The sequence below is a fragment of the Callorhinchus milii genome, unplaced genomic scaffold, assembly GCF_018977255.1.
Source record: "Callorhinchus milii isolate IMCB2004 unplaced genomic scaffold, IMCB_Cmil_1.0 Scaffold1, whole genome shotgun sequence".
In the NCBI taxonomy this organism is placed as follows: Eukaryota; Metazoa; Chordata; class Chondrichthyes; order Chimaeriformes; family Callorhinchidae; genus Callorhinchus; species Callorhinchus milii.
In genome coordinates this window covers 25297297-25320661 of record NW_024704742.1, presented here as the reverse complement: position 1 = coordinate 25320661, position 23365 = coordinate 25297297, and the positions used below count along the sequence as shown (strand labels likewise).

The 23365-nt window shown below is 41.8% G+C and overlaps 1 protein-coding gene across 6 annotated transcripts in view; it reads right to left on the bottom strand.

Moving 5' to 3' along the window:
• The window catches only part of slc2a9l2 (solute carrier family 2 member 9, like 2), a 191068-nt gene that overhangs the window by 67035 nt on the left and 100668 nt on the right, over window positions 1–23365 (bottom strand). For all 6 annotated transcript variants that reach the window (XM_007897325.2, XM_007897328.2, XM_007897331.2 and 3 more), the window contains exons 8-9: window positions 12740–12927; window positions 8829–8939 (exon numbers count right to left, since the gene is read on the bottom strand). In XM_007897325.2, coding sequence (XP_007895516.1) covers window positions 8829–8939; window positions 12740–12927 — 299 coding nt within the window. The remainder of the gene's footprint in view (window positions 1–8828; window positions 8940–12739; window positions 12928–23365) is intronic.

Here is a 23365-nt window from a genome sequence, read left to right as displayed (position 1 = left end):
TGAACCTAGGCTGGCTGTGTTGTCATCAGCAGTGCCCTAATTGAATTAGAAGTTGCTGATGTGCAGCCCTTCTCGGGGTAGCATCAAACTACACCTAAAAGGGCTATAGCATTGTTGGGATAATTTGAACTGGGTTGGTGCTCCTCTGTCCATTCTGGTATGTTAAACACAGCAATATATAATCACTGTGGGGGAGAAAAACATGAATTTAACCAATTATTCAGGGCTGATCCAATTAACTAAAGTAGCTGTTATATATTCTGAGAGACATTGCAGTTGAACCAGGTTTACTCAGCACTGCAGAGTTAACCCTAAAAATGCCAGCCGATCTACAGCTCCTCCGGTACGGTGGGCTAACCGTTTCTGTATGTTTCAGTACAGTTTCAATGTTGTGCTAAAAGAACAGTAATATTCCAGTAATAGTTACTCTAATATCAGAAATAGCTTTATTACTGTAAATAATCCCTCTAAACTCCAAATAAAAAAACATTTCCTGGGCTTCCCCCTTGTTATGTACATCTGCCTCCACCCTCGACTCCAGCATCACTGCTGTTCTGACCGATTGCCTGTGAAACATGAAATCCTAGATGAGCTCTAACTTTCTTCTGTTGACCGTCGACAAGACAGAGGCTCCCATCAGTGGTTTCTCACTTCAGGTGCTGAGAGCATTAACCTGCAAGGATGCTCAATCTCACGTTTGTAAATCCAAAACTCAGTTTCAATTCACTAGATCGTTTATTTAAACCTTACACTTCCACTCTCTTCCACAATCTGCCCAGTCACTTTCCAGAATCCTTTTCTATTTGCTTGCTTCTCATTGTCAATGTCAAATTGCCAATTAAGTCATTAAATCAATATGCAACACACTCCACCTCGCAGAGTTGGTGCAGAAACTCAGTAGCTTCTTTGGCTCCAATCTGCCCTTTGCACCACACATCCATGTTCTGACCGGCTCAGCTTTCCCCACAACCTTCGAAACATCCTATATGTCCCCTTCCTCCTAGAGTCTGTTTAACTGCAGGTTCTTGCTTAATCAGATCTTCTCCCTAACCTTTTCCATCTTATATCTACATTGTTCAGCACTTGGGACAGTGGCCCCCTCATCCTTTCTTCAATCTGAAAAATGATAAACCACAATCTTAACATTTGCAGTTGGACCACTTGCGGGTGGGTTCCATAGACCTTGGCATCTTTATGGCAACATGAAATGACATGTGCCTCCACAGAGATAAAGTAACAATTCTGACTGTTACATAACACCCTACATTCATTGCATAACTGCCGTTCTGCACATTGTCTAACCATTGTCACTTTTTCATTCAGATCTTCCATACAGACTCCTAGAGTTAATACGAAGACATATTCTGGAAGGATGAAACCAAATGGACCAAAGAGTCATTTTCATCCAAATTTCTTTTGTGATCTCAGCCACAATGTCCCACATGGTCGTTTCCAAACTGGAACCCATTTCATCATCTTTTGAGGCTAATGATCTCCAGCCAGACAACACATATACAATTGCAATCTTCTCACCACAGGGAATTTTTCTAAATGATCTTTTGTGAAAAGGCTGTAACATTTAATAACAGTTAAGCTATAGCTGCTTTTGTGACCTGCAGCCCTGTGCAACTCAATTACCCAGCATGAAGACCTCAGCTTTTCACACAGAAATCTTAACCCTTTTGAGTGCTGTTGCAATTTGCATTTATATATTCTCTAAAGATGAATAACCTTTGCAATCCTGAATTACTATCCAGGAAAGTAATGATATTAAAATCAGTTTGGATTGCTTTTTCAAGCCATAATTAGAAATAAAATTCCAACTTGCAGCATCGTTGCCACACCAGATTGATACTGCTATGATAAGACTCAAATTAATTGCTCAATTTACATCTAAAACAGGTTTGAAAGTTGCTGTAAAACTCTACTGGACCCTAGTGAGTCTTCAATCCTCCTGGCTTCAGGAACTGTCTGGGACAGCACTGAAAAAATCTGAAACTGTTCTGGTCCCACGGGACTTTAAAAAGAGATGGATCCCCCTGGATCGGCTTATAAATTTATTAATGGTTGTGTTTAATAAAGGCACTTCATCAAAGCTATGCCGACTTGTCATAGCTAATTGTGCATTCAATTTAACTTCAGTTGCAAAGAGGACTGCAACTGTATTGTGGAACTGTATTGGCGGAAGCTATGTATGAGTCAGGAAGCATGAACGTGTTTAAAGTGTAACTCAAAGCACACATGTGGGAAAAGGGACTAGAGAAGTATAGGAGAGGGGATTAGGAGTGAAGGAAGTATAACATTTGGAGTATAAACAAGGGCACAGATTAGTTAGGCTGACTGGTCTGTGCTGTGATGTTTTACGTAATTTTGTAGTGGACTATTATTCGGGACTGACTGGGGGAAAATCCCCATTGCAGTGACTCTCCTGTTAGCTGTGGTGGAAAGTGCACAGTGGTTGCAGATTAGAGGACATTTTTCTGCAAATGCTATTGAGTGCATGGCAGGTGTCAGCCTAGCTCAATTGGTAGCACCTGTGCTCCTGGGTCAGAAGATTGTGGGTTCAAGCCCCATGTGGAGTCCTGTAGCTCAGTGGCTAGAGCGCTCGCTTTGCAAGTGAGAGACCTGAGTTCAATTCCAGGCAGGTCAGGGTGAAACCTTGGGCAAGTTTCCTTACTCCACACAGAGCCTAATAATAATCCCTCCAAAACCAAAAACAATAATAAATTGGTCATTTTCAATCTACGACTGTTTGTGGGACATTGCTGTGCGCAATTGGCTGCCGCGTTAGCCCACAAATATACAGTCAATTCACTTTGCAGTGTGTTCTGTGAAGCGCTTTGGGACGTCCTCCCGACGTGAAAAGCACTATATCAAATGCAAGGATTATTATTATTATTATTATGTCAGGATGTGACCTCCCACAATCAGCTGAAACTCAATTGCAGTGCCAGGGGGACGCTGCATTGTCAGAAGTGCCATCCTTCAGACAAGATGTTAAACAAAATTGTATTCTTACCAACCACTGAAAAATAACAGACACCAATGTCACTGTTCAAAAGAGAAGGACGTTTCTCCTTGTGATCTGGTAGACAATCCTATACATTAATTCTCCATTCACATTGTGGACCTTGCTGTGAAAAATGAGCAGTAATTACTATAAAGTGCTTTGTGACGTCGTTATAGGTGCTAATAAAAGTACAAGTTCTTTTCTTGGTCTTATTTTTAGGTTTAATACTTTTTGCAATTTGTTAACCTTTTCTCCTGAAGGCAGTGACTCATGCTGAGAATGAATCCCACGGGCATTTGCAGGACTCCATTACCTCTCCCAAATGATCAGTCTTCATGTTGAGTCCAGACATTGAGTGCTTGTTGGTGAAAGGGAGGGAGGGGGGGTGGGGGGAAAAGAACCTATCACAACCCTGCCCAATCCTATTTGTTCTACCCGTTCTTCAGCTGGATGTTAAAGATTCAATAATAATAATAATAATAATCATTGCATTTGATATAGCGCTTTTCACATCGGGAGGACGTCCCAAAGCGCTTCATAGAACACACTGTAAAGTGAATTGACGGTATATTTGTGGGCGAACGCGGCAGCCAATTGCGCACAGCAATGTCCCACAAACAGTCGTAGATTGAAAATGACCAATTTATTATTGTTTTGGGTTTTTGGAGGGATTATTATTCGGTGTGTGGAGTAAGGAAACTTGCCCAAGGTTTCGCCCTGTGCCTGGAATTGAACTCAGGTCTCTCACTTGCAAAGCGAGTGCTCTAACCACTGAGCTACAGCACTTGACAGGTAAAGTAAAATAATGATAATCCTTGCATCTGATATAGCACTTTATCACATCCAAATACAATTACCTGTGAAGCACTTTTTAATTAATAAGGCACTATAAAAATATAAGTTCCTTCTTTGCTAGATAAACACCCAGTATATATAACTTATATTTAAGTTATAAATACTTATAGTCATTACACTTCACAGTAAAATCCTTGAAGCCCTTTGAGATCTTTCGATGAATTGATAAGGAGCTATATCAAATGCAAGGACTATTATATTGTTAATTAACCCAGGCTGGGTTGTCAGCTCATCCAGTTTGTAAAACAATATTCATATTTTCTTTTGCAGAATAATTTGAGTTTCTGTCATGGAAAGATCAACAGTAATTGAAACTCTGGATATACTCAGGAGAATAGAGAATGGTAAAGTGAAGATGATCATCAGAACAAAATTAACCTATTCATTCAGACACTTTGGCCAGTTTGAGGCAATAGGATAATTAAAAATAATATCAAAATACATACAAAATTGCATTTGTAAAGCACCTTTCACTGTAGAATGTTGGCTCTCATCCGGGACTTGACGCAGATGACACCAAATTCTATCTCTCTGCCTCCACCCTCGATCCCAGGACCACTGATGTCTTGACAGACCGCCTGTCAGACATCAAGTCCTAGATGAGAGCCAACTTTCTACAGTTGAACGTCAGCAAGACCTAGGCTTTCCTGATTGGTTCTCACCTCTGCACCTCAGGTACTGGCAGCATCAGCATCCATGGATGCACACTCCATCTCACCAAGCAAGACAGGAACTGAGGCATCGTGTCTGACCCTCAACTGTCCTTTCTCTCCCACATTGACCCCCTCTGCCTTCTCCCACCTCCGCAACATTGCCCGAATCTGCTACTGCCTCACCCCTCAGGCCTCTGAAACCTTTTTAATGCCTTCATTGCAACCAGCCTCGACTATGCCAATGCCCTAATTCTCTCCACAATCTGCAGATCATCCAGAACTCTGCAGTTCATGTCCTCTCCCATACCAGGCTCCGTGACCCCATCACACCCACCCTCGCCCGGCTCCACTGGCTCCCCATCCCTCAGAGGATCGAGCTCAAAAATCTCATACCCACCTTTCAAGGCCCTCCATGGCCTTGCCCCATCCCACATCTCCAACCGGCTAACCCTTTATCAACCTGTCTGCTCGCTCCGCTCAGCCCACCCCACCATCAATCACCATTGCCTCCATCAAGACATGCCTCAAGACCCTCTTTTTCGATTATGCCTTTGACCACTCTCCTACCCTCTCTGCCCTCCACCCTCCCTGGTCCCAACCGCCACCCCAGCTCGGGTCCTAATCCCTGATTTTTCAGCGTCTTGGTCTGTCCTCCCGACATGAAGGCACTTTACAAAAGTAATTTTGTATTGTATTGATGTCTGACAGACATTCTGTCAGGACATCTGTGGTTCTGGGGTCGAGGGTGGAGGCAGAGAGATAGAGTTGAGTGTCATCCGCGTACATGTGAAAGTTGACTGCATGTCTACGGATGATGTTAACAAGCGGGATGAACAGCATGTACAGGTTGAAGAAGAGAGGACGGAGGACAGAGCCCTGAGGAACACCACACAAGATGGTGCGGGGGCTGGAGGAGAAGTCATTTGTGGAGACAAAGTGGAGCCGGTGTGAGAGATAGGATCTGAACCATTCAAGGACAGATACTTGAAGATTAAAGTGAGAGGAGAGGCAGGGAGGAGGATAGAATGGTCCACAGTGTCAAAGGCAGCAGACAGGTCGAGGAGGATGAGGAGACAGAGGGAGCCCTGGTCACAGATGGACAGAATGTCATTTGTCACCTTGACCAGGGCTGTTTCCATGCTGTGGGCAGCACAAAACTCGATTGGAGGGGTTCATAAAGAGAGTGGCAGGAGATGGAGGAGTGAAGCAACAACTCTTTCAAGGGCCTTGGAAAGGGAGGTTGGAGATGGGTCGGTGGTTAGTGAGCAGGGATGGGTCCAGGAAAGCTTTTTTAGAATAGGGATGATGACAGCTGTTTTTAGAGAGATGGGAACGGTGCCAGTTGACAGGGAGAGGTTGAGAAGGTCTGTGAGTAAAAGGGCGAGGAGGTGGAGCTGGGAGGTAAGGAGGGGGGATGGGGTCGAGGGAGCAGGTGGTGGGATTCATGCAGGTTATAATGGTGATGAGAGAGGAGGGGGAGATAGATTCCAAGATGTGGATGGAGGGATGGGTAGGGGGTGGAGTGTGAGGGAGAGATGGGGAGGGGGTGGTGGTTGGGAGGGCGGAGATGGCTGAACAGATCCCCTCGATTTTGGTCTCAAGGAAATCCAGCATCTCCTCACAGTTGGAGTTGGAGGAGAAGATGAGCGAGGCGTGAAAGGGTGGAAGAAGGAGGCGGTTGGTAGTAGAGAAGAGAAGCCTGAGGTTGTCCTTGGCCTCCAAGATTTGATAGCTTTTAATGACTCGGTTAACAAAAGGGTTTATCAATGAATTGAGAATTGACAGTGGATGTGGTATATGGAAGCAGCAGGAGCTGATAAGATGAGAATGAGCTGCCTCTCTGTTTAATAAGGGATTTTAATCAATTTAAGAGGATCCTGTCACAGTGTTTCACTGGTAAAAGAGGCAAAGGGAAACCATTCCAAGAAACAAGGTGGGTCCAGTCTTCAACCTGGATTTTTTTTGTGGTCAGTTGGATGTCTGACAGGTGGAAATCCATCACCATGTTTAAGGTTATTCAAACCAGATAGAGTTACACATGCATATGCCCCTTACACGTGGACATTTCCCTGTGTCTCGAATGGAAGGTGCACATTCTCCATGGAGGGAATCACTCTGCTTATTTAATGATGGAGATTATTACAGTATATTCTGGGAAGCGCCTTGAGACGTCTCGAAGACGTGGTAAGGCGCTATATCAAATACAAGGATGATTATTATTATTACTAATAGGCGCACGTTGGCAAGAGCCCAAGGCTTGGACACCCAAAAGTGTTCATTGGGATACTGTTGGAGTTTAACCCGCTAAAACCACACAACTCGTCTTTGAAAGCTATTGTGGTAAATATCCTACTGCTTTGTCTAGCTAGGATCACCCTACCCATGAGAGCTTTAGCTGGTAGGTTTAACAGGGATGGGGAGAATCCCTGTGCCTGAAATTGCTTGTTTGTAACTCTAAACCTATGCTCTCTTATTCGACTATCTTGGTGCATCCTAAAGTATTGATCTGACATGTGTGCAGTTATTTCTATTGGGATTCGTAATAGGGAAACCATAGGTCTGTCACACTGAGCTGCAGGAGCTCCACTTTGACACAATCTTCTTTTGAAATGGAGTTTTTGCAGTTTGGTGATAGACATTCTGTTCCCAGTAGGAGTTCCCATTTCTAATTCATTATTAAGGAATCCCAGTACATGACTGTATGATTCTACAAGTGAAAGAAACAGCTTTAGCTTCTAATCATCTGGATACAAAAGAAGGGAAACATTCAAAATAGATTGAATAAAAATATTCTTTCAATTTATTCATACCGGGATTTGAAGTTCTGTTTGCTTGAATAACTAAAACAGCGGTCATAAATGGTTATTATCCAGTGAAAACAATGCAACTCCTTAGTTATGAAAGCACTGCACTTGCTACTTATTTGCTTCCCCTAACTGGAGGTGTTAAATCCTACAGTGATTTACCACAAGAGAAGGCGACATAGACCCATTAAATATTATTAGCCCTCCACCAGTTTTACCACATCAAACAACATTGCAATGTTTGAATTAAAATAAAATGTAAATAAACATGTTGGGAATTTAGGGCGGTTTATAGGCATGAATCAATGTGTTCAAGACTTTCTTTTTCTGTTTAGTAAATTTCCAATAGGGCCAGTTGTAAATATTTGACAATATCTATTGTTTTTATCTACCCTTTGTCCTGCCTTTCTTGTGATAGCCATAAGCATTCAGTACAACTCTCGCTTTATTTGTGGAATCCTGTAGCTCAGTGGTTAGAGCACTCGCTTTGCAAGTGAGAGACCTGAGTTCAATTCCAGGCAGAGGGCGAAACCTTGGGCAAGTTTCCTTACTCCACACAGAGCCTAATAATAATCCCTCCAAAACCAAAAACAATAATAAATTGGTCATTTTCAATCTACGACTGTTTGTGGGACATTGCTGTGCACAATTGGCTGCCGCGTTCGCCCACAAATATACAGTCAATTCACTTTACAGTGTGTTCTGTGAAGCGCTTTGGGACGTCCTCCCGACGTGAAAAGCGCTATATCAAATGCAAGGATTATTATTATTATTATTTATCCGCTTGTGCCTTTTTGTAAGTGTTCGCCTACTGTAGAGAAATGTCCATGTGTAGGTGGTGTATATATGTGGAACTCTCAGTCTGATTTGGATCGTCGTAAGCATGGTGATGTGTTTGCACAAGTGTCAGACATCCAGCTGACAAAAAAAAACTGACTTTATACAGAACTTTAGCAATGGGATTCAGGAAAAACATACTGTCAACAACAGTTTGGCTGATCTAAAAAAAACTGCCAGCACATTTTCAGATAAATCGTTTGCTAGCAATTATTACACTAACAACTTATACTCAGCAGCAATTGTACCTCAATTTATTCTTTCAAGTCCCATTGGCAATGAACTAAGTGGTTCTGCTCAAAGCACAACTAAAAGACTATAGTGTAGTTAGTAAATTTCCAACAGGACTAGCTATAAATATCCTTATGGATTCCAGGATCTAGACAAATAAAGCCTGGCTTTACTCTGTCTGGAGAGGCAATGGATAAAGGCCCTTGCTTGTAAAGTATCAGAAAAAGGAAATCAAACAGGTTTTCTGTGGTGAAAATGGTTCAGTGAAGTTTAACTAAAATGTATCAATGTTATCCCTTTGTCTCTCTCCTGGTTTGTAAGGGCTTTTTTATTGATATGTTAACTTTAAAAGTAAATAAGTGCTTTTTTGTATTTTACACTTCACCATGAGTGTTTGAGCTCGATCTCTGTTGATTTAATGCTGTGCTCTCTACTTACAGAAACAAGTGAAGCCAGAATCTCAATGCCTCCAGTAGACAGGGTGATGTAGGGTATTTGATGCTCCTGGATACCAGCCTCTTTGAAGATGCTGCTTGTGTAAAACCAAATCTGCAATGGAAGAAAGAGCAAATGAAACAGTTCAAGATGCATCAAACCAGACCCAACCTGCAAGCACTGGGAAAGACTGACAGACACACACACATGGCAAAAACGGCATTTGACGACTGCTGGATTTTGCCCTTTTATCTGTTAAACTGTGAGCTGAATATATTCTGTACAAATAATTAAGGAGACTGATAACAATTTCACTATAGTATTGCAGGTACTGAACACACTTACGTGAGCTGAACGGAGAATCTAAGTGTGTCCAATCAAGCAAAATTGGCATTTAAGCAAGATTATGGGAGGAGGTAATTTAATGGCGTTTCATAAACACTGCTAATTTCAGCCTATACATCAAAGCAAGTTCTTACAATCTTATCATTTAGTGCAGGGCATAGTACAAAGTAGTTCGAATAGATTGAATCAAAAGTATGAATGAAAAAACAGAACAATTTTTCAAATGGGGTTAGTCAGAGACTACTGGTCTTCCCATCAATGACAATCTATTCGCACCAACCCGAAGGAAATAATTTATTTTTCAGCAGTCTGTTTTTTATGGCTTCTTTTTCCCTAATAGTGGTTCCATATTTCACCTTTACTCTTCCAGTCATTATGGTTTGCTCTCAACCTAATAATGGCACTAAATCTCTCAACAAGATTCGATTCTGATTAGACCCAGCAAATAAAAGTGCGCTCACTGTGAAATTAACTGGGATTGCCAAGCTACCAGAGTGATGTTTTAGCTGTCTATTGAGGAATTGGTTTAAGGGACTTCTTATTTTTTTAAACTCAAGTTAGTCAATAGTCTTAAAACACAAATAGCTGCTATGAAAAGCTGTGCATCATTGCTTCTAGAAAACCTCCCATATTTTAATGTATCGATATACTGCAATCGATTATTTTCTTTCTCTCAATGGAATTTATTGCCATTTAGGACAATGTGCAATGCTTCCTGTGTTTTATGAGAGCCTTGGATATGACTTATCAAATTGATAGAATGGCCCTCACCCTTAATGGCCCTTTCTTGCACCAGAGATTTCTTTTTAAATCCACTTTAGTTATGCTCAAAGCCCCCACGTGACAATCTCAATGTGAACCTGACGTCTGGATAGGACAGCAGGCACCCACACTTAGGTTAAAACCCATAAATAGAACTGTAATTAAATGTCAGCTCACAATGATTTTCAATAAGACTGCAAACAGTTGCCCCGTAACTATGCTGAATGTATATTTAAAGAGCCATTTATTTCACTGCTTTAGGAGTGCACCCCAATCGAAAAAGAAATGACAAATGCAAGAGAAATGAGCAAGCATTCTATCACAATATTTCACAGACTTCAGTGGGGGCAGTTACTGCTAAAACACTGTGACTCCCAGCTCCACTCTATGCCAGGATCTAAAGAACAGTTTGAAAGTTTCAGACTCAAAAATGCAAATTTTTCTATTGAGCCAGAACTACGCAAAATACTCAGATCAGTTACTGAATCAAGAAAATAAGCATTGCCATTTTCCCAATGACACTGACCAATGCTCTTTGCAACGAGGTACTAACATCGTTTATATCTATTAGGTATCAGTGCTCCAAGACTCTATCCTGCATGAGGTGTGCTATATAAATACAAGTTGGTCTTGTCCAATAACATCAGAATGAAAATCGCAATTTAGATAAAGTGGATGTTTATTGGGTAATTTGTTGATTTAGAGACGCTTAGATGGGACAGAAAAGATTTGGAACCGAGATCACAGCTGTTCCGCATGGATTTTTCTGGCAGTCAGTGTAAATGAGCTTGGGTGGGGGGGGAAGAGCATCAGTCATTGATACTGGGGATAACACTGTAAAGAGAATCAGTCAGCAACATTGCGGTAATGCTGTAAAGTTCACCACCCACCTCCGCTCACTGAAGAGCCAGGTACGAGCCGCTGAACAGCCTCTCTGCCCCCACCCTTTGGAATTCCATCCCACAATGCCTTCGCCTTGCTCCCTCCCTCGTCTCGTCTCCCTCATTTTTGACGGTGTGCTTTCAGCAGCCCTCCTACCCCCTCTGCCCTCCCTCATCCCAAACCAGCCCTTCCTCCCCACGGTTAGGTACTGATCCCCGACTGCTCAGTACTTTGGGATGTCCTGATGACATGAAAGGCGCTTTACAAATGTAAGTTTGTTGTTGTTGTTTGTTGTACATACCCGGACAAAACTCCGTACCCTCATCTCAGCAGTTTTGGCCAGGCTCCACTGGCTCCCCATCATCGAACGGATCGACTTCAAGATCCTCACACTCATTTTCAAATCGCTTCACTCCCTGGCACCTCCCTCCCTCGTCGACCTGCTCACCCCCCAATCTACCAACCGGTGCCTCTGCTCGACTGGCTCTGGCCTCCTGCTTGTCCCTCGCACGTCCCGCTCCACCATTGGAGGTCGCGCTTTCAGCCACTAAGCCCCAAAACTTTGGAACACTCTCCCTCAATCTCTCCGGCTTGCCACCTCTCTCCCCTTTTACAATTCCCGCCTTAAAGCCTTTTTTGACCGCGCTTATGGTCATCTCCCCCCAACCCCCGGCTCAGAACCAAACTCTGCCTCTGTTAAGCGTCTGAGACGCCACCTTGCTCGGAGGGTGCTGTATAAGTGCAAGTTATTTTTGTTTGCGCTAATGACACTATATTCGGTAAAGGCAAGTTGCTGTTGAGGAATTTCTCTCTCCTGATGCCTATTTTTTGAGAACTAACAGGCACGTTTTATGCTTCAGGCAGATTTCAAGCACAAATCTCCATGTAGAATACAAGGACACTTCAAAGCTCTTACTTTGCAAATAAATAATAGATGCACTTAGCATCCTTTCATAAAGTGGAATCTCATACCCACTTCACTATCTATCCAACTACATTTCTTAATCTTCTGTAAGCAAACTGAAATTAAATGCATTCATTGAACACCTCATGTCCGGTATGAATGGTGCAATGTAAATGCAAGTTGTTCTCATATTATCTGAATTAGGCTGGTAAGTGCGGTGCCATCAAGAACATTGAACCATTCATCAAATACACTCTGCGTTTTACATTGAAGACTAGTACTGACAACTAGTACTGATCCCCGTGAGATCATTAACTCTGAGCGAATATTAAACCAACTCCCAGGTGAGCTACAGAGAAAGGTGGCCCATAGCAGTAAAAGGTCTAGAAAATGTACCTTGGGACATTAACTATCTACGGTAGGGTATCACAAAAAATATTTGCCACACCAACATACAGTAATAATAATTCTTGCATTTGACATAGCGCCTTTCACATCAAAACTTCTCAAACTATCAATTAATTTTTTTGGAAATTGCAGTGACTGTATTTGTAGGTGAACGTAACCATCAATTTGTTCCTAATAATGTCCCACAATTTGCCAAGAAATGAAAGACAAATTTTTCTTCTTGAATAGTTTTGTGGGATCTTTAATATTCTTCTGCACAAGCACAAATTGAGTGCTCACCTCATTCAAAGGTGTCAAATATGTCATCCGAAGGACAGCACCTCCAACAATGCAGTGTTCACCAAAAATACACTGGAGTGTTAGCCTAAAACTGTGAGCTCAAGTCTTGATGGGAAATTTTGAACCCACAGTCTCGAGGCTCAAAGGTGAGAGTCCTAACAACCGAGCACGGCTGACACCTAACCTCTGCTCTGACCTGACATCAGCTCGGAGCAGAGTTCTCATAAGTCGGTGTGATGTGCATGGTATTTCCTGCACGTTTTCTCAAGTGCTTTTTCTAATGGGATGCAGTTTTTCATCTTGAAAGATTCAATAGCATCGCTGGTATACTTACGGCATTCAGACCGCAGAGCTGGTAACTGGCCATGGTGACAATAACCGTGATGATCTGCCAGCGCATGGAACGTTTTTGCAACAGTTTACAGACAGACACCAAGTTAACGTTCTTCTGGTTCCTTTTCTCTCTCTGGACCTCTTCCATTTCCTTCGTGACATCTTCTTTTCCAAGAAAGACTTGAAATCCTGAAAACAAACGATGATAGTGGGCATTTATCTGGTGCTAAAGAAAGACAATCAATTCCATTACAAGATCACAAGATACAAAAACCTTCTACAGCCCACAGATTAATTCTTACCATTCAAACAGAATAGACTTCAGCAATAGTATTAAAACTCCGTAAACGTACCTCACCTACACACTCACACATAAGTCTCCGAAGTTCTTAAACGGTTGAGTGTAATGTCTTAAAGCATGAGAAAATAACTATAGAATCATGAGATACTCACAGCACAGAGGAGGCCATTCGGCCTATTGAGTCTGTACTGGCTCTCAGAACAAGATGTTCATTGAATCTCAATGCCCTGACCTATCCCCATACCCCTTCAAATGCCACGGAAGTGAGAGACCTGGGTTCGATTCCCGGGCAGGGCGAAATGTTGGGCAAGTTTCCTTACTCCACACGCCCTGTTTACCTAGCAGTAAGTAGGAACTCGATTGTTAGTCAATTGACGGATCGCTTTTCCGGACATAATGATCCCTAAACAAAAGTATAATTTGCCCGACCTGCCTTCGAAATCTGCCTCAATCCATGACTGTTTGTGGGACACTGCAATAATGCACTGCACTGATTCAATAATAAGTTTCAAAAGGGAATTGGATATGCACTTTGCAAGGATATGGTGAAAGAGCAGGGAAGTGCGACTATTTGGATAGCTCTTTCAAAGAGCCTGCACAGGCATGATGGGTGCTGTAGGATTCTACATTTGTATAGCGCCTTTCACGTCTGGAGGAAGTCCCAGTGATCAATACCTGGTGAATTGCTGTGTTCACTAAAGTGAGGTAATGCCAGAGAACAGAACGTTTTTTCCACTTTTGCCACCTTATGCGGGCTTTCAGCTACTTTGTCCCCACTTTCTGGAAGTCTCTCCTTAAATCCGCCCATCTCTCTCCCCCAATCTTCGCTATCTAAACTGGTCTGAGACACCAAATATCTGATGGAAGGTATCACATGCTAGCAATTCTGAAGGCTTTCCTGATGAGATGTCTGTTCAGGATGCCTGATGGGTGGGTTAGGCTTATCAACCAGAAACAAAATCATTTCAGTAAATCCCACCTAAAAAAAATTTAATCTCATCAATATTGGAAGAAATCTAAAATCTTAGAACTGCTGAAAACCATCTCTCCTTCTGCTTTGGGAGGAATATGTTCCATGAATGTGTGGCTTTGTGCAATCCCCCAGTGGTATTGGTATGCAAAGCTTAGAAACACAGCAAATCACACACACCACACACCTGTCTTTGCCCAACGAAACTCAGTAAGTTGTGATTCTTTAAAATCTCTCAGGTTCAGTTTCCAAAGGATGTGGAGGACAAGTATGTGGGAGGACTTTAAATTAAACTTAGCTCTTGGGGGAAATCATGAAAACTCAAACCTTCAGATAAAATTTGGAACTGAACTCCTCTGTACAACAATAATTTGCACTTATATGGTGCATTCCACGCAGGGTAGCATCTCAGAGCGCTTAACAGAGCCTGACTCCGAACCGGAGCAGGGGAGGGGAGGACGGGGGATGACGGCCGTGAAGAGAAAGGTTTTCAGGCGGGACTTGAAAAAGGGGAGAGAGGGGGCAAGGCGAAGGGATTGAGGGAGAGTGTTCCAGAGTTTCGGGTGTAGTGGCTGAAAGCGCGACCTTCCATGGTGGGGCAGAGGGTGCGAGGGACGAGCAGAAGGCTGATGCCAGTCGAGCGCAGGCGCCTGGTGGTGGATTGGGGAATGAGGAGGTCGGAGAGGTAGGGAGGTGTCAGAGAGTGACAGGATTTGAACACGAGAGACTAGTTTGCTAATATCAATTTTTCATCTATTTTGTATGTCAGGCAGCCTTCACTCAACTTGCATACAGATATTTGCTGGATTATTTATTCTGTTTAATGTAATGCTTTATCTAAAATTCTTCACCTACATTTACACAGACATTTCACAATCCTGTGATCCTGTGAAGACCCTTGATACTTTGGCAATGTGATAAGCTATGCAAGGATTATTATTGTATCAATTCTCTGTTTGACGCAGTATCTATATCTGCTTAGTGCAGTGCCTGTAACTGTCTCTGTTTGACACATTGCTTGTGTCTGTGTTTGGCACTTGCCAGTAGCCCAGACATTATTTAGGAAATAATTAAAGTAATTGAATCACCATGAGGGTGGGAGGTGGGGTTGCGGCATTATTGGAGGTACCGTTCTTTAGATGAGATGTTAAAATAAGAGCCCTGCTGCCTATTCAGGTGGACATTAAAGGATCTCATTCTCTTTATGAGTGCTGTTTACTGCCATATAAATGCAACTTGTTGTTGTTTTCTTTTACCCTGGCTTTTCACAATTAGACAGAGCTCTGGTTCACAGCCTTGTATTAATCACTAAGCTGCACAATTCCACCAAGTTTAATATGTCTAATAGTTTAATATGTTTAATAAATACCATTGATTTTAGATTTAACATCAACTGTTTATTCTCATGAGTACAGTAGATATCCACACAAAATTAGGACCAGCCTCATTGTATTTATAAAAACAGGTTATAACCTCATGAAAGACAGTGGGTCATAAAATCCCATCATAAAAGTTACTTGTTATTTCAACTTTAAGCTATTCGTGGAATTCTGCACAATGACTAAAACATCACCTGCCATAAATATTGTTCATGTATTCCCCAAATACGTCCCAAATGGCATTTGGCGTAATAATAATAATTCTTGCATTTGATCAAATCTTTGAGATGTCTCTCAGCTCTTCACAGGATATTAGCGTAAAGTGGATTCACAGTATTTTGTGAGCAAAACACAGCAATGTGCCAAACAGCCATGGAGTGAGTGAACAATTTTATTTGGGGGACTGTTGGTCAGGATAATGGAAGAAACTTGTTTCTCTTTTTGAATAGCGCTGTGGAATCTTTAACATCCACCTGAACATGTAGATAGGACATGGGTTTAACATCTCATCTGACAACGCTACCTGGCTTGGGGGTTAAACTCACAGCCTCTGACTCAGAGGCGAAAGTGCTACCACTGAGCCAGACTGATAAACAAGTACACAGAGGTCCCTAAGCACTTTTTTATCAAACTCGTAAGGACTTTCCAAGCTAAATATAACAACACACATTAGAGGTGAACTCCTGAACGTTGGCTTTGGAACATACCTTTCCCAAAAGACATCAAAATCACCTCCCCCCGATGATTTGTAGTTCACCTGATTATATAACAATTACTCCAGACTGTCATTCCAATGAATTTATCATTCCTTTAACAGATTTGTTTCAAGTAATAAATGTAATCTATAAATTACTTGTTTCAAGTAATGAATAGATTAAATCTGTTTTTAATCCAATCCAAACAAATGTTGCGGCCTTATTCAATCCATACTGTCACCCTGCTTGTCTCTCTAACTTCTAGCATGTTGTCACAGCCACAACTAGCTGTAATATATAAAATATACATACATACACACACAGGACCTGTATATATTACAACATTTTGTTGTTGGATCCTGAGATTTAGTTTCTCACAAATGTGTTGAGAACACATAGACGAGGAGTGAAAAATGCCCTGAGGTTCATCATGTTAATTCCCAGGAGACTGTGGCAAAGGGCACAAGGAACTTAAGAATAAAATAATAATAAAAATAATATTTGCAATTGCTGCATTATGGGCTTAGAGGGTTCTGGATGAATTGGGACTTAGGCAAAATGGAGGCTGTAGGGAGGCCAATGTCCGAAGACTCAAAAGGTGAAGAAGTGTGAATGAGGCTCTGAGAGCTGGAGGTAAGCGAAGCTCCAGAACCACCTTTGCCTACAAGACACTAAAGTCATAAGAATATAAGAAATGCTAGACGAGAAAAGACCTTCCACCTTCCTGGCAGTCCCACGCACATATGTCCCAAACTCCCTATGTACTATATCCCATAATGTTATTTCCTAAAAGAAAACTATCTAGAAAACTATAAGTCCACAATTACCTGTGTCATCTGACTGTGAATAGATACAAAGCAACTCAATTAAGAACTATCCAGGTACATTCAGCACCAATTCCTTTCAACTGATGAATAAGTTAAGTATTCCTGGATTCGTGAGGTGTATTGGTTAGAGCACTCATAAGAACATAAGAATTTGCTAGGTGAAAGAAGACGAAGACCCATCTATTTCACCTTCTACCATCCTGGCAGTTGCTTTATATGTCTTGCAAGCAAGAGGACCCAGGTTCAATTCCTAGGCAGGGTGAAACCTTGGTCAAGTTTCCTTACTCCACATCGGTGACGTGCTTTGAGACGTCTCTACGACTTGGTAAGGTGCTAAATCAAATGAAAGTATTATTATAATACTTTCCAAATCTTTGCCAATAATCAGGATGCACTACTTGTCCATACACATGTCATACATCAACTCAGTCTACTGGAGTCTACAATATACTAAATGCCAAACATTGCCATCTTATTGTTATTGGGAAAATCTCACTAGAAATTCATAACAAGATCACCATATTTCAGCGCTTAAAGTATGATAGACCACATTGCATAATAATCTTTACATTTGATATTGCATTAGCTACAAAACAAATTAGCCTTTCACATTAGGAGGACGCCTCAAAGCGCTTCACAGAATTTACTGTAAAGTTTAGAGACTTATTTTGTAAATTAAGTCGCAGCCAATTTGTGCACAGCAATGGTCTACAAATAGCCAGGAAATGAACGATCAGGTTTCTGTACTTGTGCAACCCTCACCATGACACTCTGCTGTCCATCCCTCACAATTGGTAGAAAAACAAGTATTTTGAACCAGTTGTACATAATAGCAGATGGCTGATGATTTATAGACAGACATACATCCCTTTAGGCCTTCTAGGTGTTATTTCAAACTTCTCAATAACATACTGGCCTGAATCCAATGGAAACAACTGCTATTCTTTTTACTGACAAGTAAATTAAGCTGCAACAGAGAACTTCTGCTTAGTATATAAATTAATGTTAAATACGTATCATTGAAATTATCTATCACATTATTCCAGTGTTGCCATTCCAGTCTTGTCACAGATCTATACTATAATAATAATAATATATTAAGAGTAATAGTGATCTTGCATTTGATGCCGACAACACCTAAAAGTCTCAAATTGCATCACAGGGAATTTTTGCGAAGTTTACTGACTGTATTTATAGGCAACTATATGTCAATGACTTTATTATAAATTACTAATTTGCTTCTGTTTGAACTTTGTAATGCAGTGATTTAGAGCAATTTATGATAACCTGACTTGCTGAAATGACAAATTTCATTAGTTGGACAAAATCCCTTTATCCTTGACCTATATCTTTATCATTGGAAGCAGCAGTAATTAGCCATGCAATTTTAAACATGTAATATTTGATGATACTGTCTTCTGGCTTTAATTGCCGCAATTATGTAGGTGACATTTTATTTCGTAGCTAAATCTGGAGAATATTTATTTTTTAAATTGCAAAAATATTTTCTCCTGTATGGAAGCAGTCAGCCTGGCTCAGACAACAGTACTCTCGCCTCTGAGTCAGAAAAATGTGGGTTCAAGCCCCACATTGGGACTTTAATCTTATATACTAGCTGACTGTCCAATGCAGTGTTGGGGGCGCCCTACTTTGTCAAAGGTGCCATCTTTTGGATGAACTTATAAACCCCATCTGCCTGTGCAGGTGGACATTAAAAATCCCACAGCAAAATTTGAAAAGAGAAGAAAGTTTCTCCCTGTGTCCTGGCCAACAGCACTCCAGAAAAAATTGGTTGTTCTAATAACTAAATCCTTATTCTTTTTTTATCAGAATGTATGCAAACTAGACTGGCTTACTTGATCAAAATACAATACAAATTTGGATTTATGTAGTGCCTTTCACTTCGGGAGGACGTCCCAAGGTGCTTGGGAATAATATTTTTCACCTTCTCTGCTCATCTGCCTCCCTCTTTCTCTCTAGTCTCTATTCTCGTCTGTCATCACAGCTACAGGAAACTATAATATTTATACGTGACTCCAATATTTTTATTGTTGAATCCTGCCATCTAGTTTTACTGCCAGGCTGATTTGTGTTGCCTAAAATTCTATTGTTGACTAGCTGTTGAATAAAACAGCTTGTCCCATTCCACTGAAAAATGTCAAGCAGTGGTAGCAAAATCAAGTATCGCTGCAGCAACCATCAGTCACACATCCTCTAGCAGTACCAAGGCCTCGGAGTGAAGACTCACTGAATCAAATAAAAGAGAAAGCAGTGCATTATCTACCAGCTCCAAAAAGGGTCTTTTCCTGAGGCACAAGGAAACATACATGTATTGTGAGTGAACAAACAATAATATGGGATCTTGCTGCTCCATGTGGCTCAATAGCATATCAGGCACTATGCTTAGCCTGGGATAATAATAATCCTTGCATTTGGTATAGCGCCTTATCACATTGTCGAGGTGTCTCAAATTTAAGACAGTAGGATGTAGAGGGCATTCTGCGATCATCAGTAAACTCAACAATCTTAATGGTGCGAATTTATAACTTATTTTTTCCATTGTAATGCCCACTGCTAGTCAGGGCTGTTATTGTGTCCCCTTGGTAGTGCGGTTTTCATTCGTCAATGCTCTGCAATTCACAATTATACAATCACAATTAAAAAAGCTGCAAAATAATAAAAATTGCTCTAGTCACATCTGTAAAGCTGAGCTGTGTGTGTGTTAGTGTATATAATAATAATTATCCTTGCATTTGATATAATGCCTTATCATGTTTTTGAGACGTCTCAAAGTGCTTCACAGAATATACTGTAAAGTTAATCGACTGTATATTTGTGGGCGAAACACGGCAGCCAATTGCTCATAGCAGTGTCCCGCAAACAGTTGTGGATTGAAGTGACCAATTTATTATTATTATATTTGTTGACCAGAACACCGGGAGAAATTCCCTTCTCTTTTTGAATAGTGTCATGGGATCTTTAATGTCCACCTGAACAGGCAGATGGGACCTTGTTTAATGTCTCATCTGAAAGATGGCACCTCCAGCAATGCCACACACCCCCAGCACTGCATTGGAGTGTTAGCTTAGACAATATGATTCCAAGTCCCGACGTGGGGCTTGAACCCAGAATCTTCTGACTCAGAGGGGAGAGTGCTAAGCTGACACAATCCATCAGAAGGCCTTATATATAAATACACACAGAATACAGGTGGATAGACCTAGATTCCTCAAGGGGCACCACTAGGGCAGAATAGTAAGATACGATACTTCTTTTCAAGTATTCAGTGGTAACCCAGATAAGTTATGGTGTTGATGGATATTCCATTCAGTACATGTTCAATAAATGTCAAATTTGAACATCAGAGCTACGTGCAACTGTCCAAAAGATGCATTTAATTAGGTCTGAACTGGAGCTGGCTGCCACAAACACCCTCAAAACGTTCCAGTCACGTCCGTGTTCAACCACGCTCATTGTCACTGAGCTGAAAGCGTGTAACCTTGTCTTGCTCGGAAACACAAAATAAAAATATGTCCGATTGTCAGGATGAAAGGCGGAGGAATCGGATTTTCCCTCGAGGGCTGCTGGCAAGTTCCTGCTACTGCCATAGGTAGAAATACTGCGTGACCCAGTTTTATATGTATCCATTGACCCAGAGATATTTACGTGTCATGGGGGTAATACCCTTCCTCCATCACCTATTGAGTTCAGAACATCATAATCACTTTTAGACATAGAAACAACCAGGGCAACAATCACACATGTTACAAATCCTAAAGTTTCCCTGAATTCAATAGTTGCTTTCTTTTCGTTTAAAACAATAGGTTAGGTATCTCACACACTGGAAACCCATCACCATGCTTAATAGTCTCTAAACTACTGAGTATGCATTGTGTCCTTAGTGTTACAGCCTTCTTTTGTAATCCTAGAGAGTTTAGGTGCAGATTAGCAGATTAGCAGGAGCCAAGGCTCAGGGACACAATAATAATAATAATCATTGCATTTGATACAGCGCTTTTCACGTCAGGAGGACGTCCCAAAGCGCTTCACAGAATACACTGTAAAGTGAATTGACTATATATTTGTGGGTGAACGCGGCAGCCAATTGCGCACAGCAATGTCCCACAAACAGTCGTAGATTGAAAATGACCAATTTATTATTGTTTATGGTTTTGGAGGGATTATTATTAGGCGTGTGGAGTAAGGAAACTTGCCCTAGGTTTCGCCCTGCCTGGAATTGAACTCAGGTCTCTCGCTTGCAAAGCGAGTTCTCTAACCACTGAGCTGCAGGACTCCACAGTGCATTAGGGGTCTGCTGGAGTTTAAACAGCTCGCACCTCTTACTATATCCCACAGTCCCTTTGCTTTGCTCCCTCCTTTTGCCTCGTTCAAGTCCTGTCTCAAGATCCTCTTCAATCATGGCTTTGGTCACTCTCTGACCCTATCCTCCCTGCCCTCCACCCCTCCTGATCCCAACCCCCAGCTCAGGTCCAAATCCCTGACTGTTCAGCGCTTTGAGACATTCTCCCGACGTGAAAGGCAATATACAAATGTAATTTGTTGCTTTTACAAACACCCGTAAGTTTCCTACTGCTTGTCTAGCTAGGACCAATCCATCAGTGGTTTGGATTGCAGAGTTAAAATGGGCAGAGTGGGAAGATTCCTTGCCCCCAGTGACTGGTCTGCTAATCCAAATCCCGCTAATGAGGTAGACTGGCTGATCCATCATCAACAATGCCCTGATGTACTGCGGACCCAGTGTAGAATCGATCCACTCGACTTCTATCTTTAATTTTCAGACAAGTCACTTTGGATCTAACTTAGCCCCCATCCTGCAAGATGAGCATCGGGATACAGTGAATAGGGACAAAACCGTTATGCTGTCAATCCCATGAATCACTGTGGATCCTACCTATGTGTAACGGGAAATACAGTGGAGTCAAAGGGATGGGGTTTCTTAAATTAGCACCTGAGTTAATTTAAAGAAAACATAAGGAATACTGCAGATTTTACCCCATATATTTCAAAAATATGGATCAAATTTGCAGGAGGTCCAAATTCTGTTTATTATCACAAGGGAAATGTACTGTGAACTGTTGCAAATGTCACTTCTGTAATACTGCATTTCAAGAATATGAAACTCTATGCACAGAAAGTGTTACAAAATACCTGCCTATGGAATGCATACTACTGATGTCCTCAAGCAATTACCTGCTTCGTTACCTGATGGATGGGGTAGGTAGGAGGTAATGGGTGCTGAAGCCTGTGCTGTGATATGTGTTACCAGTTCAAGTTAGAGAACTGTAAGTGGGAGCATTAAGATGTGCTAAAGTATGAGAAAAATAATCCTACTCCATCCAAAGGACAGATGGCTATCAGGGTATAAACGTGTTGGTAAACTTAGTCAGCCACTGACCCCTCTTGTTCTTGGATGTGACACACTTAAATGTAGAGACGTCACGCAACACATCTAAGACATTAGAATGCCAATCTCCTGCTCAACCATGTGTAGCTCTGTGCAATGAGCAACGTCAATGCACAGTGACATGTGGAGCTTCAGTTAAGAAAAGTGAACTAGCTGCCAAAGAGTCTGCATGTAATAAACTATAACATTTCAGTTCTCCAACTGTGCCCTGCACTCTGAGGAATCCCCAGGGGATAGTGTTTTTGAAGATGAAAGGGAAATCTTTAAAGTATCTTGTCGGAGTGCCCAAATTACACAGGCAGAACAAGAATGCATAGCTGGCAAGAAAGGTCGGCCATGGCTGGGGAAAGCACTGTTCATTTGTTAAGGTCACAAACGGGGTAAGAATGGAACGGTTGGTCTCTGTGTCAATCTGATACTCCTGCGGGTATCAAATGAACCTTGATTTCCTCTTCTCACCCTTAAATTTTGCAACACCAGACAGAGGAGAGCATCACCTGAAAGCCTCCTGACTTAAATCTTGTCCTCAACACCAGCACTAATATTAAAGTGATTTTATTTTTAGATGTCTGATATACGTGGAAACCCATCACCAAGCTTAAGAGGCTTTAAACCAAACCACCAAGAGTTCTCAGGTATGGTCTCTGAGTTTCTGGCATGGAGTGTGTACTTTCTCTCCAGAGGGGTGCATCCTACTTATCTAATCCCATAATGTCTAGGTGCAAATTGGCATTTGCCAAGGCTTGGGGACCCCAGAGTATGCATTGGGGAAGATCAAATACTGGCAAGCTGCCTGTTGTTTTATCCAGCTCAAATCCAGCCCCAGGGTCACAGCTGACCCAATTAGCACCCAGGCCCACCCATCGCTCTCTTTACTACTTCCCACCTCCCATTCCAGCTCTCTTCCCATCATTCTGCATACTCCCTCAGCGCAGAGAGAGATGGGAAGGGAGGTGGAGTGGTAAGTATGATGCAGTGTGGAGAGTGACGGGAATAGAGCCGGAGTGGGAGGAATGATACATTGTCCAAG